This window comes from Miniopterus natalensis, chromosome 8, assembly GCF_054644295.1.
Source record: "Miniopterus natalensis isolate mMinNat1 chromosome 8, mMinNat1.hap1, whole genome shotgun sequence".
In the NCBI taxonomy this organism is placed as follows: Eukaryota; Metazoa; Chordata; class Mammalia; order Chiroptera; family Miniopteridae; genus Miniopterus; species Miniopterus natalensis.
In genome coordinates this window covers 24,381,017-24,394,827 of record NC_142088.1, presented here as the reverse complement: position 1 = coordinate 24,394,827, position 13,811 = coordinate 24,381,017, and the positions used below count along the sequence as shown (strand labels likewise).

Sequence of the window (13,811 nt, the reverse complement as noted above, 5' to 3'; positions counted from 1 at the left end):
TGGTTACAAAGTACCCATTTTTCTGATTTGTACAAATGTGTACAAATGTCTTGTGAGCTGTCACTCAGAGGGAACTTGCAACCATCCTGGCAACAGTAAAATGAGATGGCTGTACCACAGATCTTGTGAGTAGTAAAAGTTTAAGGGCAGTAGGCTGGAAATGAGTGGGCTCAGATCTGAATTGAAAACGACCCGCGACTGACTTGAGCCTTTGAGCCTTCAGGTAGGATCTTTGAAGCACACAGAATGACTAGATGTATGCCTTTGCGGGAGGAACTGAGAACAGAATGTGTTTAAATTGTGGAGAAAGGAGGGACGGAAAGCTCAGTCCTAGAGTTCTGGGGAGATCAACCTAGGAAGAAAAATAATGAAGGCTTACCTTTCCACAACCATTCTCTAAGGGCTCACTGAGTGACCCAGTCATTCCGCTCTCGCGGCCGCATATGGTGTTTCCATCTCACACAGGGTCCCCCCCATTCTGTCTTTCTCAGATTGCATGAAGCAGAGCTTGGACCATGCATCTGTCCTCTGCCCCAAACTACCTTACCCCCATCCAAATAAATATACAATTTAAGGAAAAGCAGTGTGCTTGCCATGCAAACTCAGCTTCCACACAAATCCCCTAGCTTCTTCCTTGATAACTAAGCAGCCGTATGTACACACAGCCTACCCCTCCACCCAGAGGTCCCTCCACTGGCTCCTGCTCTCCTGTGACGTGTGGAAGACTGGTACTTTCTGATCCTAATGGGACAAAAATGGCATATGATATAGTAAAGGACAACCCACTTTCCATGGTCAGAGTTTCATATCCTCTGACCATGTTCAATGGGTTAAGAAATCCTTGAATTCTGTCTCTTAGTTTTGAGGGAAAACACAGCATCCATGAAGGCAAGATGTTTCCATGGCAAAGAGTGAAAAGTCAGTGGAGCAAATATCTCACCTGAGGGGTTCGGGAGGAGCTGGGACTGCTGGAGGCCGACGAGACCATGCTCACATTGGGGTTCATGCTCCGCTCCCTCTCGTCCTGGTAGATGCGATCCCGCTCCACTTCTGGGAGATTGAGGAAATTCTGCATGGCCCTCAGGTTTACCAAGAGAGACTGAGAGGCTGTCCGAGGGTCTTCTTCCTTCCGGAGGATCTCGGACAACAATCCCTGGTTAAATGGGAAAAAAACAGGCCGAGTCACACAGTTGGTGTGTGTGGTTCCCGTCTTCCGCCCTCCCCCCGTTATCTGTTTGGTGTAACCAGCTGGCTGTGATGTCAAGAACCTCAGTCTAATTCCTGAGGCTTCTCCAGCAGGAAGGTTTGATGGGAATGTGCTTTCCTTCCGGGGGCTGCGCCTTACTTTGGAGCGTTCTGTTCTGACACTTTATCATCGCTGCAATAATCATTGGGGCACAAAGATGCCAGCTAGCAAGGTAGGTGCTGGGGAAAGAATTGTGAAGCTGCAATTACCACCAGGTGCCTCCTACAAGTATTTCAGGAACTGTTAGAACTCTCTGCTTGAAATTGGGAACACTTGGCAGTCCTGCTCAGCTTTAAAAATCTGCCAAGTTTGGTAAATTTAGTTCCGACATTTAAACAGCATGGGAGATTTACATCGACTTAAAAAAAAAAAAAAAGTTTGGCTAAATTTCTATGTGACCGGCCACTGTTTTCAATATAGATGTTTCTTATAGCAAAAAAAAAAAAAAAAGACACAAAGCAAATGGCTAAAACTTGTGTTAACCCTCTGATAGTTTCTCAATCCACACACGTAATAAGTATCCTTGCTTATGTTCCAGAAAGCATCCAAACATTTTTATGAAATGCCCTCAAGGGGGAAGCTCTAATCCCATCATTAAAGGCATGGAAATGCAGTCACATCCCGTGAGGGGCCAGAGCACAACTGGAGAATGCCATGGTAGGCTCAGAAACTTTCTGAATGTGTGACTTATCCAAATAGAAAGCTTTAAATAGGAAGTTAGTGTTTTTTGAGCTCTGATGACAGAATTCACACACACACAGAAGGAAAAAGTTGACAAGAGTGGAGAAAAGTAGTATGGACATAAGAAAAGGCCTGGAGACCAACGCTGGAACACTTTAGTACTTTGGGCAAAAGCAGATCCAATTCCATTCTGCACACTTGTTAGATTATCACACAGAGGCATCTCTTTACACTCCCAGATAACATCCATTCTTAGGACAGTATGAGATCAGGACCCAGGATCATACCCCAGAAAGAAGGGAGATGTTAAACTATGTGACTTCTAATAGATGGGGCAACCCCAAATCATGAAAAGTAGATGTCAAGGACATTTCCACTGAGGGGAATATTTGTGCAAAGGAAACACTATCAGGTTTGTAATATGTGGCTTAACTTTAAAAGGCACTGGATGCAAGAGGAATATGTCATCTTCCACTAGGCCAGAAATCTTCCAGATAAGTTAGGCAATCTTTGAACATAAAAGTAATGCATTATAAAATAGTGAAGCAAATGCCACTTACAGGAATGTGCATCCCACAGTTATCAGTACTCCAAGGTAATCACCATTCAGAACAGCATGTAAGGCAATTTTACTATGAGGAACCTACAAGCGGTATGCATGCCATCACATAGTTCTGCAGCTTGGGTGTCACGTTACTTTGATTAGAGATGGCTTTACTAAAGAGAATAAAATATGCCATACCATGAAGCTAGAAGAAATTTTAACCTGTGTGTGTGTCTGTGTGTGCACGCACACGTGTGTGCTCAAGGAAAGAACACACATATATGTAAGGATGTATATGTAAAAATACTCTACTGGAAAAGTGATTCTAAGAAAACCCAGATTTCTTATCATGCTTTCAGAAGCAACAAGTGACACATTTGTCCCCCAGAAAATGTTATACAATCTAAGTACTGATTCTCTTTCTAAAACTAAGTCTGCTCTGCCTTAAGCTGTTCTAGTTCCACTTGCGCTAAGCAACCTGTATAAATAACAAATTTGGTTTTGAGAGGAAAAAAATCTCCAAGAAGGAAGTGAATTTAAAATCAATACTAATCTCCAATACCAATAAGACACTAAGACTGCTGTTTTCTGAGCATTCATTAGTGATGAACTCTGAACATAAGCAAGAAGTTGGTCTCCTTCTCCCCCTCCTCCGCCTCCTCTCTCGTAAGTAATTTCAGCATTTTAATATATTGCAGATTCCAAATCTGGAGGAGTTTTAGGGTCTACATAGATCCAGATATATTCTTTATGCTAGTTATGATTATACTTAGGATATCTCAGAAGCAAAGTTTGTAAACGTCTATGAAATTATTTTCACACGTTGTAGAATACAGTATGGCTAAGAATTTGCACACAAAATAGTGAAACAACGAACACTAGTGTTCTAATAGACCAGGTTAAAAATCGTTCACTCATTCCTCATCAATTAAAAAAATCACTCTGAAGAATAAAGTGCTTTCTTTTCTTGTTTTCCTTGGTTTACTTTTCTTCTCCACCTTGCAATTGTGGGGTTCCTTCCTCTGCATTTTTTTTACTTGTTGGACACCTCACGGGGAAGTGAGTCCATCTCTAAGGAAAATCAAGGCCAAGCACTCTTATAAATGACTGCTCATCAGCATCATGTCTGAAGTAAACAAGACGCAACATATGTATTTTAAAGGGCTGGTGGAATACATTGTTGCCTCTGTTTCATTTGCCTAATTGAAGCTAAAGTCTCAAACCAACAAGGTAGCCAGCGCTGCCTCCTGGTATTGCCCCAGAGAATGAGATCAGTGTTCTAAGTTATTTACTTAAGGTCTCATCTGTGTAGCCAAGGTCCCAAAGCAGATTCTTCTTACCCCAGACATTTTCAATAACAAGTGGCTAATGGGTGGGCCTAAGAAGATTCTTAGTTGTTTGGCTGAGCCTTTTTCATTTTGGTTATTTATGAGCTTTAGCTATTTAAACTGGGATTTTTAAAAATAGATTCCAAATTCTGCAGGCTCACAAATGCTAAGTGAGTTTAGTTTGTTGAAAATCATCACACAGGAGAAAAATCAGAAGAAAATCTCTGGCATAACTTAGATACACCACAAATTGCCCCATCTAATTATCAAGATAAGTAAATGTTTATAATATTGAAACCGTCTTGAATAGAACACAAATTAATCATTTATCACACATAAATATTTCTAAGGCCTTTGCCACTATATTGTCTGGCATTTTAATTATCAACCAGCCAGGCGGGAGATGTCACTTGGACATTCCCATTATGCAGCCTGAGATACAGAGACTGTGGCATGGGACCCGGGTGCTGGAAAATAAAAGTAAAAAAGATGTACTTTTATGAATAGAAGGTTCATGAATATTGAAAATGTGAAAATTGACGGAAATTAAAAAATTAACCAGGATATTGCTTATTAAACTTTCATGTCAGTAATCATATTAAAACATATTGCAAGTATTGAGTAAAGTGGTCATTAAGTATTTTCCTCATCATACGCAACAGAGCCTCCTCGAGGGAGAGATTAAGACAATTCCCCCTTGGTGTGAGCTGAGGTTATGTAAGACCAGGAAACATGTTGACTGAAAGGAGGGGAACAAGCATCTGCTCAGAGCAGAGACACCACGTACAAATAGCTCTTGGGTTACCAGCTGCTGAAAAACGAAGGGAGTCGGGGATAAAGAACCCCAACCTGGCTTTCTCTCTAGCCTTATAATGGGGGATTTTGTGAGCTTCATAGTATTTCCAGCACCAGCAAAGAATATATGAGGTTGGTAGAAAATTCGACAAGAACGAAATAATTCAAAACACAAAATAGGAGCTAATGTAATACCTTCTAGCTTGGTTGCTCATATTGGTTATCTTCACAGACAAAACATTCAGGCTAATTTTTAAAATAAAAAAATTAATGCAGTTATTACTTCTACTATTTTAAATAATATTTATTTGTAACAAATTAAATGACCTTATGGTTTCTGAATTTGCAATTTCTGTCGATGAGCTTTTTTATTTAAATGATTATGATTTCCATATTTCTTTAACCAATTCACAAAATTTTCCCCAAATTGTTAGTGTGCAAAATACATGCTAATACTCATAAATGTTTGGGAAACATTACCATGAATGGCTCTATAAAGTTTACTTCTAAGTTTCTGCACTAGCCCTTGAGGCCTTGCCTGGGACAGATGAGAAACTGTCCTTAATCCTTGAAGACAGCCATAAGAGAACCCAAACCTGGGCCAGGGTTTGGGAACACTGAGCATGAGCCCCTGCAGACCGCACCCCCAGGCCATTCCGGGACCCACGGCAACAGTGAAGGTCATTACTAACTCAATTTTAACTGATTCTTTTCTTCATAACTCTCACACCTTTGATAATTCTCTGGGATTGGGCTATCTCTCCCATTGACTCTCTGGAGAACCCCCAAATTCAATATACCTATTACCAAAGAATGAGAGGTCAGCCTATTAATTCATTTCTTATTTGTGACTTAATACAAAGCTCTGAAAGGAAAGAAGAGATTAAGACACAGATTCTGCTGCCAAGCAGTTTACTATATGAGGGTTTATAGAAGCACCACATTAAAGATGACAAGGGTCATAAATTCCAGATAGAACTGCCGCCATCCCGGTTTGAACAAGGGGGAAAGTACTGCCAACTAGAGGACTCGGGAAAATGCCTTGGAAGGAAGAGGTGGAGCTGAGCCTGGCTGGCGTCTGAACTCCACACACTACATGGACATAGAGACAGTGGTGAGCCAGGCAGAGGGGAGGGGAGCGGGGAACTGGGCAGCACCAGGACATTTAAAGAAAAGAACAGGATACCAAGAGAAGTTTCTGTTTCATCAGAAGAGAACACCACTGATCAAGTGGTAGGAGGCATTTTGAAGTGAAAATCATGCAGTCTGCATTAATGCCATTCTGAACTACTGGAGTATACACAAACTAACTAGCAAACATTACCCCCAAAATGAAGTGATATTAGATAATCTGTTCAGCCTTTTTGTCACCTGCAACAAATTAGGCTTTCAATATGCAAAACATCTTCCTTCCAGAAAAACAAATGATCATGATTCCATTTAATTGTAATTTAATGAGGCATAATTTATTTTTTAAAGTGATATACACCAGGTGTGTACTGAGCAAACTGGCCCAGCCAAACCCCAGTGCTTTGCTTTGGGAAAAAACTCAAACTAGCCAGAGACTGTTTTCATCCCTGTTTGTGGCAGATGAAGTCACAGGAATAAAGGATAACTTGTGGTGTTCATATACTTATTATAATATATACCTTTAAAGTAATTTGACACAAAAAGATACTCAGCTGTCATATAAATCAACTAGTTTGAAAGTGTTGGGTTCCAACCTAAACAAAGGGAGATATTAGAATGTCATATAAACCCCAAGCTTATGTGATTGCTGTGCTAAAAGTAAGGCTGTGTGCTTGACACTTTTTTAGAAACTTTTAGACTGGGTATTTTACAAAAAAAGCCCTATCTCCTCCTGATATATTTTAATTCTTAACTATTGGATGTATGAACAAAGTATATAAGCTGTTTAATGATGGCTCTCTTCAGAAATCAAGTTACATCTCTTTAAGGATGTATGAGCTGAAGCATTTATTTGGGAGCCCTAGCTTATGCAGTGGTGAGTCTGAAAATATACTGTTTTAGTTCATAATTTTATACTGCTTTTAACAAATGATGTCATAACCAATAAGCAAGGTTGAAAGGCACATAGACCCCCCCAGATTAAAATTATAGAGGGTCAAAGGTGGCAGGGGCTTTGGCATTCATGTGAGCCAACCCTGCACCCTGCCTCTGAGCATAACCTATCACACTTCTCTTGAAATACAAAAAAAAAAAAGTCCTTCCAAAGGACCTCCTCACGTTTCGCCGCCCCTTTTCATGGATTTGTTAGCCTTACTTTTCACCCAATTCTGAAATTTCTGGTTCCATCTGACATGACAGCCAAAAACTGGTATCCTCTTAAGAAGACCAGGTAACCCCAAAATCCAGGCCTAATCATACAAAGTAACTCCTAAATTTCGGTTGTTAATGCACAGCTCATTGAAGCGGGAGATCAGCTGCGTGGCTGTAGAAAGTATTGCCATCCTACATTCTGAAAGCCGCCCAACAGAATCGGCTCTCTCCTAGTCTCCAATCTCATTTCCTCCTAGACGCTCCTAAGGGGCATTTTCCCCTCTGCTCACGAACATAAACAGGTTTCCCTGGGCCCCATATTCATAATCTACACCCCCCTACGAGAACCTGACTGCTGAAATTCATTTGTGTGATGCTAAAAATACTCCCCCTCCCTAACCCCTCCCCCAGAGCACCGCTTAGCCACGAAGCCAGCGTATTTAGTCTGATTTGAATAAAAGGTTTACAGGGCACAACAATGACAATTTGATTTTTATTATTAAAAATGATGTGTTAAACCCTCAAAGAAAATGTCGTTATTGCATTAGTTTAATAAAACCTCTCTTTTATTATAATATTTCTTTATTAGGAAAGACAGCCTATGCATACAGCATTTTTGTAGGATGGGGGTGGACAGAACTGAGCATCTGAAGGGAATTAATGTACTCTGCAAATATAAATGCACATACAAGAATAACATTTGCAGATAACGTTGTTGCTGCTGAGATGTATCCTGTAATGCACTAAAACACTATGTATTATGTGTACACGTATATACACTGCAGTTGGCAATACTTTCTGCCTCCTTTATAGGAAAAGGGACCAGTTCTCTTGCATTTATGACCCTTTCGTCTTATGCACTGTGCTTCGTTCCATCAAACTGTAAACTCCTTGGGGGCAGAATCTGTACATTTTGTGCACAGTGGCTAGTTGGGAGATACACAGGAATATAAGGCACCAAGAAGACACCAAGCCCATAATTTTTATTTTTCCAAGAATTGGGAGTCCTATCTTGCTGAACAGCCTCAGCAGCAGGTCCTGATAGACCACATATTAAAAACCCAATTCCCGTTATTCTCAAGATCTTTTTATTCAACCTACTGAAAACAATAAGATAATGGAAACTGAAATTTGGGCCATGCTAACTCCACTTTAGGACACATATTCCATGTACCCTAAGTCTGCAATTTATTAAGTGAAACGTTTCCCTCACAGACAGCTATCTTTCCAGTGTATATAATAAAACTTTGCTTGTGCCCTCTAATATACCAGAACACAGAAAGCATGCAATGCAAAGTGAGTGGGTACAACCAAACAGTCTGCGCTTTTTCAACGTCAAACCCCTGTCCAAGCCACACTTGACCACACACAATGGAGGACTTGGGCCTAATGGAGATTCCTGAGAACTTGGCTAATTTTCACTTATCTACACTATGCAATAACAGGTGCAATTAGATAAGCAGTTCTCTCCTTGGCTTTAGAAAGTCTTAGGTACTGGAATGGGGGGCCACATACAAGCTAAGTCACAATTTTCTAAACAAATTAGCACCAAAAAGCAAAAGCAAATAGAGAACTGAACAGGTTCCCCTTGGAAACATTTTACCAGTGGTGCCCTGGCTCTGCGCACACCCATGGTTGCTACTAACACCTCGAGTTCCTGGTGCAGGACTATTGCATTCACGAGGCTCTGGGCCTGGTTATCCCATGAGCATTCTCTGAAACAACTGTTGGCAAAGTGCCCCCCAAATTTACTCGTTTGGGCTACTTTATCAAATCATTGGCAAAAATAGTACTTTCTGAAATAAAAGACAAACCAAAAGCATACATTTATTGAACATTTATATCTCAATTGTATCAAGTGCATTCAGGTATAAGAGGTAAAGCAGTCTGTTAATATACATGTTGACTCTGTCCTGAAATGGTTATAAAATATTAGTTTTTCCTACTGAAATATTTCTGCATTAACTTTAATCACCTCCAGGATCAAAAGCATCTGTTCTCACCAATTCATGTGACACATCACAGTACTACTTACACCACAGTGGGATTACTGCTTTGAAAGTCTGTTTACTCCTTGCATTTGACTCCCTAAAGGAGGGATTGTGTGCTTCATCTTCTGCTCTATGCCAGCAGAAAGAACTGAGAATAAAGTGGCTATGAGTGTGAGTTCTGAAGCCAGAATTGCTGGGTTCAAAACTGGGCTCCAACTGGACATGGATTAATTAACCTTCATATGGCAGTTTTCTCACATGTAAAATTAAGATAATAATGTACTTCACTCATAGGGTTCCCTAGAGAGCTTATAACAGTACCCAATAAATGTTAAATGTTCAATAAATATTAGTTATCATTATAATGCCTAGCAAACTCTCTGAATGCTTAATAAATATTTGTTAAAAGAATGGATAAATACAGAACTAACATCAAAGTACAGTTCTTATAGTCAATGCCCTCCAATTATATTTTGCTAGGTTTCTTCCTGAATACAGAAGGAAGAAAATACAAAGAATACATTTTAGGAAGTATGATAATTAAAACTATTTGGGATAAAGGAGAATGTAAAGGAAAATTGAATAAATTATATTAAGTGAAATAAACATATGGATATTCAGAATAGTACTTAAACTAAGATATTCATTTTATGCTTCAGAAAAGTAAAACAAGTTTTCCTCCCTAAGTAACTTTGTATCATTTAAAATAAGTCTTAATTTGCACCATTGCTTAAACATGGACCATTATTATTAGTGGATGATAAAATTAATTTAGCACATCATAATTAACATTTTAATAACAAAATGCAATTAAATAGATTAGAAATTACCAAAGTGTTCCATACATGGTACAAGTACTGTTTCATGAAGATTTTTTTTTTCTTTCAGGAAGGCTTTGCTTTATAAATATACAACTAAAGATATAGGTGGAAATGAGATAGAGTTCAAGACAGAGGTACAATACGCAGGTATGGTCACATGTGTGAGAGTGTGTGTACCAGCTCATGAGATAAAAAGTATTTGTTACTGGGTGTTGCACTCAGAGAAGTTTGAAAGTAAATGCTATAGTCTACAGTGATAATTTTAAATTGTAGATAAAATTTTAAAAACCTTGTAATTTCCAACTGACTTTCGAATTGATTCAGTTATATTTTTCTCACAGCATTTCTGGCCTTTAAATTTAATTCACTTTATTTGAACAAACATGCACTTAACCACAGGCCAAATGGTCATCATTTCAATCAATGGCCAGGAAAAGAACACTCGTGTATTTATTTTATTACTTTAAGTAAGCAATGGCGAAAAGTATATAAATAGTGGGGTCTAAAGCTAGTGTTTTCTGGTATTTCTTCTATAAAAATTCTGCTTGAATTATAAACATCACCCGAATTTGGGGAGACTAGTTACATAATAAAACAGTAGGCCTTCACACTAACAGCGCAGGTCTCCACCGAGACACTCACTGGAGGTGAAAGCAAGAACTTACTGAGACAAAGACGCCTTATCTGTGAGAAATGAGTCGGTCACTCCTTGTTAGGGAACAGTGACAAACGTTTACAAAACCATCACCAAAAGGCAGTCTTTTTTGGTAAAAATGGTGAGACCTGCATTTTCTATAGTTAGTTTGTAACTAATTTTAAGAACTTCACACACTGGTCGGAGATGAAAGGAAAGGAAAGAACCGAGTGTAATCATGTTTGTTTCCTCTAATTCTTTGGTACAAGTTTTGTGAAAGATGGGGGTGAAACAGTCTTTAAATTTTCTTTTATATAAACGTTTCTATCCCAAGTGGATTGAAGACTGAGGAGAGAGTTGTGTATGTTCAACAGCTCTGACTCAAACTTCTCTTTACCCAGAGCACAAAGCCGGGACCTCCCGCAGGCTTCTTGGCTGAAATGGCCTAGAAAGCGCTAATTAATGGTAGTCTTTCTATACACAGGAGGCACTACAGTGAGACCACTATCTAGAGGGCCATCCTTAAGCCACCTAATAACTCGGAGACACTGCTATTCTGGAAGGTATTAATATTATTATAATCTTTACATCTCTGAAGTCAAGCCAGTGACTCTGAAATGAAAGACTGCCTGTTTTATGAAGCACGCGGGGCACCTTTTCCTCCTTTATTAATTTAATGTGGAAATCAAAAGAGGGTGTATTATTTGCTGCCCAAGCCAATAACATGTGCATGCCTGATCCGCGGCATTTCATATTTACAGCCCATCTTTCAGAGGGTGGACTTCCTTTCCTCACAGGTTCCCTTGTCATTTTATAACCAGCTCACTGGACCATGGAGTCAAGACCCGCAGATTCACATTGTGTTTTACTCTTGTATGGCTTGCCGAGGGCCGTATCTCTATCGGATGCTGAGAAATAATGATGACTGGGAGCAGAGGTCAGCTGAGAAAGAATTCTGACTATCTTGGAGGTCAAATTTTCTACAAATATAAACTATATGTGTAATTAAATCATGCCTATCTTTGGCTAACAATATGTATAAATCAAACACAAGACTTAAAAAAGAGAAGTTTCTCACCCAAAAAACGAACTGGTAATGCACTGAAGCCAAGACTTCCAACTATTTTGGCTGCTAAACTTTTCATTGGGCTGCTACACATCTCTTCTCAAGTATGCCACTTCAAAATATACTGTTTAGCAAGTCCCGAGACATTTTTAACCTTAATAATGTGAGTGTACATGCACTATAAACATGGTGCCAATACAGCATAAAAGCAAAATACATGTCATTTCACACGAAGACATTGATGCAAACATCTCGTTGCTGATTCTTTGCAGGAGGATGTGTCCTGAACTCTACTGCCAAGGTTAAGGGGACAGTGGTGCAGAGAGGGGATGAGGGTCACGGCTAATAATTGCCCTTTCCAGGCATTGTAATGCTCCATTCACACGTGGCAGGGTGTCCGTTCCAATGGATTTAGCCTAGTTTGGATCAGTGTCCTCTACTTCATTTAACAGAATTGCTCAGATGGAAGTTCTCAGAGGAGAAACAATGTTAGGAAATGGGGGATTTCTGAACATATAAATATGTCGGTCATTGGTTTTTTAAATAAATTACAGAATAATTTATCTATTAAGGAAGACTCACTGTGCATATTTTATGAAACTGCACTTGTCATAGGTCAGTGGATATCCCACAACCATTCGCTGGAAACATTAAGTCTTTTAAAATACTGTCATAAGCCTCTGATTAATGTCTTAAGCTCATAAAGTGACAGGGGTAAAAGAACATGTAAGGTTAGGGTTCATAATCGAACTGTCAAAATGCAAAGATGTAAATATAGTAAATAGCTAAGCAATTTATTTCATGTCCATGGGTCTAGTAAGTGAAAGTATGCCAGCACTAAAATAAGTTCAGAAATATAAGCAAGAAAAAATAAATATTAAAAAAAAACACCTTTTTCATTGATACATCTCCCAGGGCAAGAGAAACAAAAGAAAAAATAAACATATGGGACTACATCAAACTAAAAAGCTTCTGCACAGCAAAAGAAAACAGCTTCAAAATACAAAGGAGTCCCAAGGTCTGGGAAAACATATTTGCTAAGGATGTATCTAATAAGGGGCTAATTTCCAAAGTGTATGAAGAACTCATAGTACTCAGCAAGAGGAAGACAAACCATCCAATTTAAAAATGGGCAAAAGACCTGAATAGACAGTTCTCCAAAGAGGACATACGGATGGCCAAAAGACACATGAGAAAATGCTCAACGTCGCTAATCATCAGAGATGCAAATTAAAACCACAATGAGGTATCACTTCACACCTGTCAGAATGGCTCCATCAACAAATCAGTAAGGGCAAGTGCTGGCGAGGGTGTGGAGAAAGGGGAGCCCTAGTACACTGCTGGTGGGAATGCAGACTGGTGCTACCACTATGGAAAATAGTATGGAGGTTCCTCAAAAAATTAAAAATGGAGCTGCCGTTTGACCCAGTGATCCCACTCCTAGGAATATATCCTAAGAATCCTGAAACACTAATCAGAAAGAATATATGCACCTCTATGTTCATAGCAGCGCAGTTTACAATAGCTAAGATCTGGAAACAGCCCAAGTGCCCATTAGTAGATGAGTGGATAAAAAGCTGTGGGACATTTACACCATGGAATACTACACAGCTGTAAAGAAGAAGGATCTCGTACCCTTTGGGACAGTATGGATGGATCTGGAGAAAATTATGCTAAGGGAAATAAGCCAGGCAGAGAAAGACAAACATCACATGATCTCATATGTGGAATCTAAAGAACTTAATAAACTGATGGACAGAACAGATTCAATGACATGGAAGCATGGATCAGACTGACGAATGTCAGAGGGATGGAGGAGGGAGGGTGGGTGGAGGGGGAGAGAGTAACCAAAGAATTTATATGCATATATACACAACCCAAGGACATGGACAATGGTGTGGAGAGGGACTGGGGAGGGGGATGGGACGGGGTAGAACGGGTCATTGGGGAGAAAAAGGGCCATCTGTAATATTTTAAAGAAAAATAAACAAACAAAAAAATAAAAAATAAAACCTGACAGAGCACTGATCCTATCACTTTTGGAAATTATTGGTTCTACAAATACCATTTGCATCACAGACAGAGCCCTGGAGATAGGGCAGGGCCAAAGAGCAAAGCTACTCTGAAACTCACATAAATCATGTAACTCACCATTCAGACTCAGTAAGAATGGTTTTCATTGAAGTCAAGTTTGGAAGATCTCATAGGGACATAAAACTGACGTGTGTTTCTGTCTCATTCTCTCCCCCTCCCCCAACATTTAATATCCATAAGTAAATCCTATGATCAGCATCAGTCCATTGAATTTAGGGGACTCTGTTTAAGGTAAAAATAACATCTTGCTTTAGATCTGTGAAGGTAGTAGGCAAAAATTAAAGGCAGGTTTCACTCAGGCTTCTAACCCATGGCATAGCCAACAGTCAAC

The 13,811-nt window shown here is 39.4% G+C and overlaps 1 protein-coding gene across 1 annotated transcript in view; it reads right to left on the bottom strand.

Moving 5' to 3' along the window:
• SATB2 (SATB homeobox 2) overlaps positions 1-13,811 on the bottom strand; it is a 169,378-nt gene that overhangs the window by 51,285 nt on the left and 104,282 nt on the right. Inside the window, exon 8 of the mRNA XM_016220690.2 lies at positions 941-1,153. Within this exon, the coding sequence (XP_016076176.1) occupies positions 941-1,153 (213 nt within the window). The remainder of the gene's footprint in view (positions 1-940; positions 1,154-13,811) is intronic.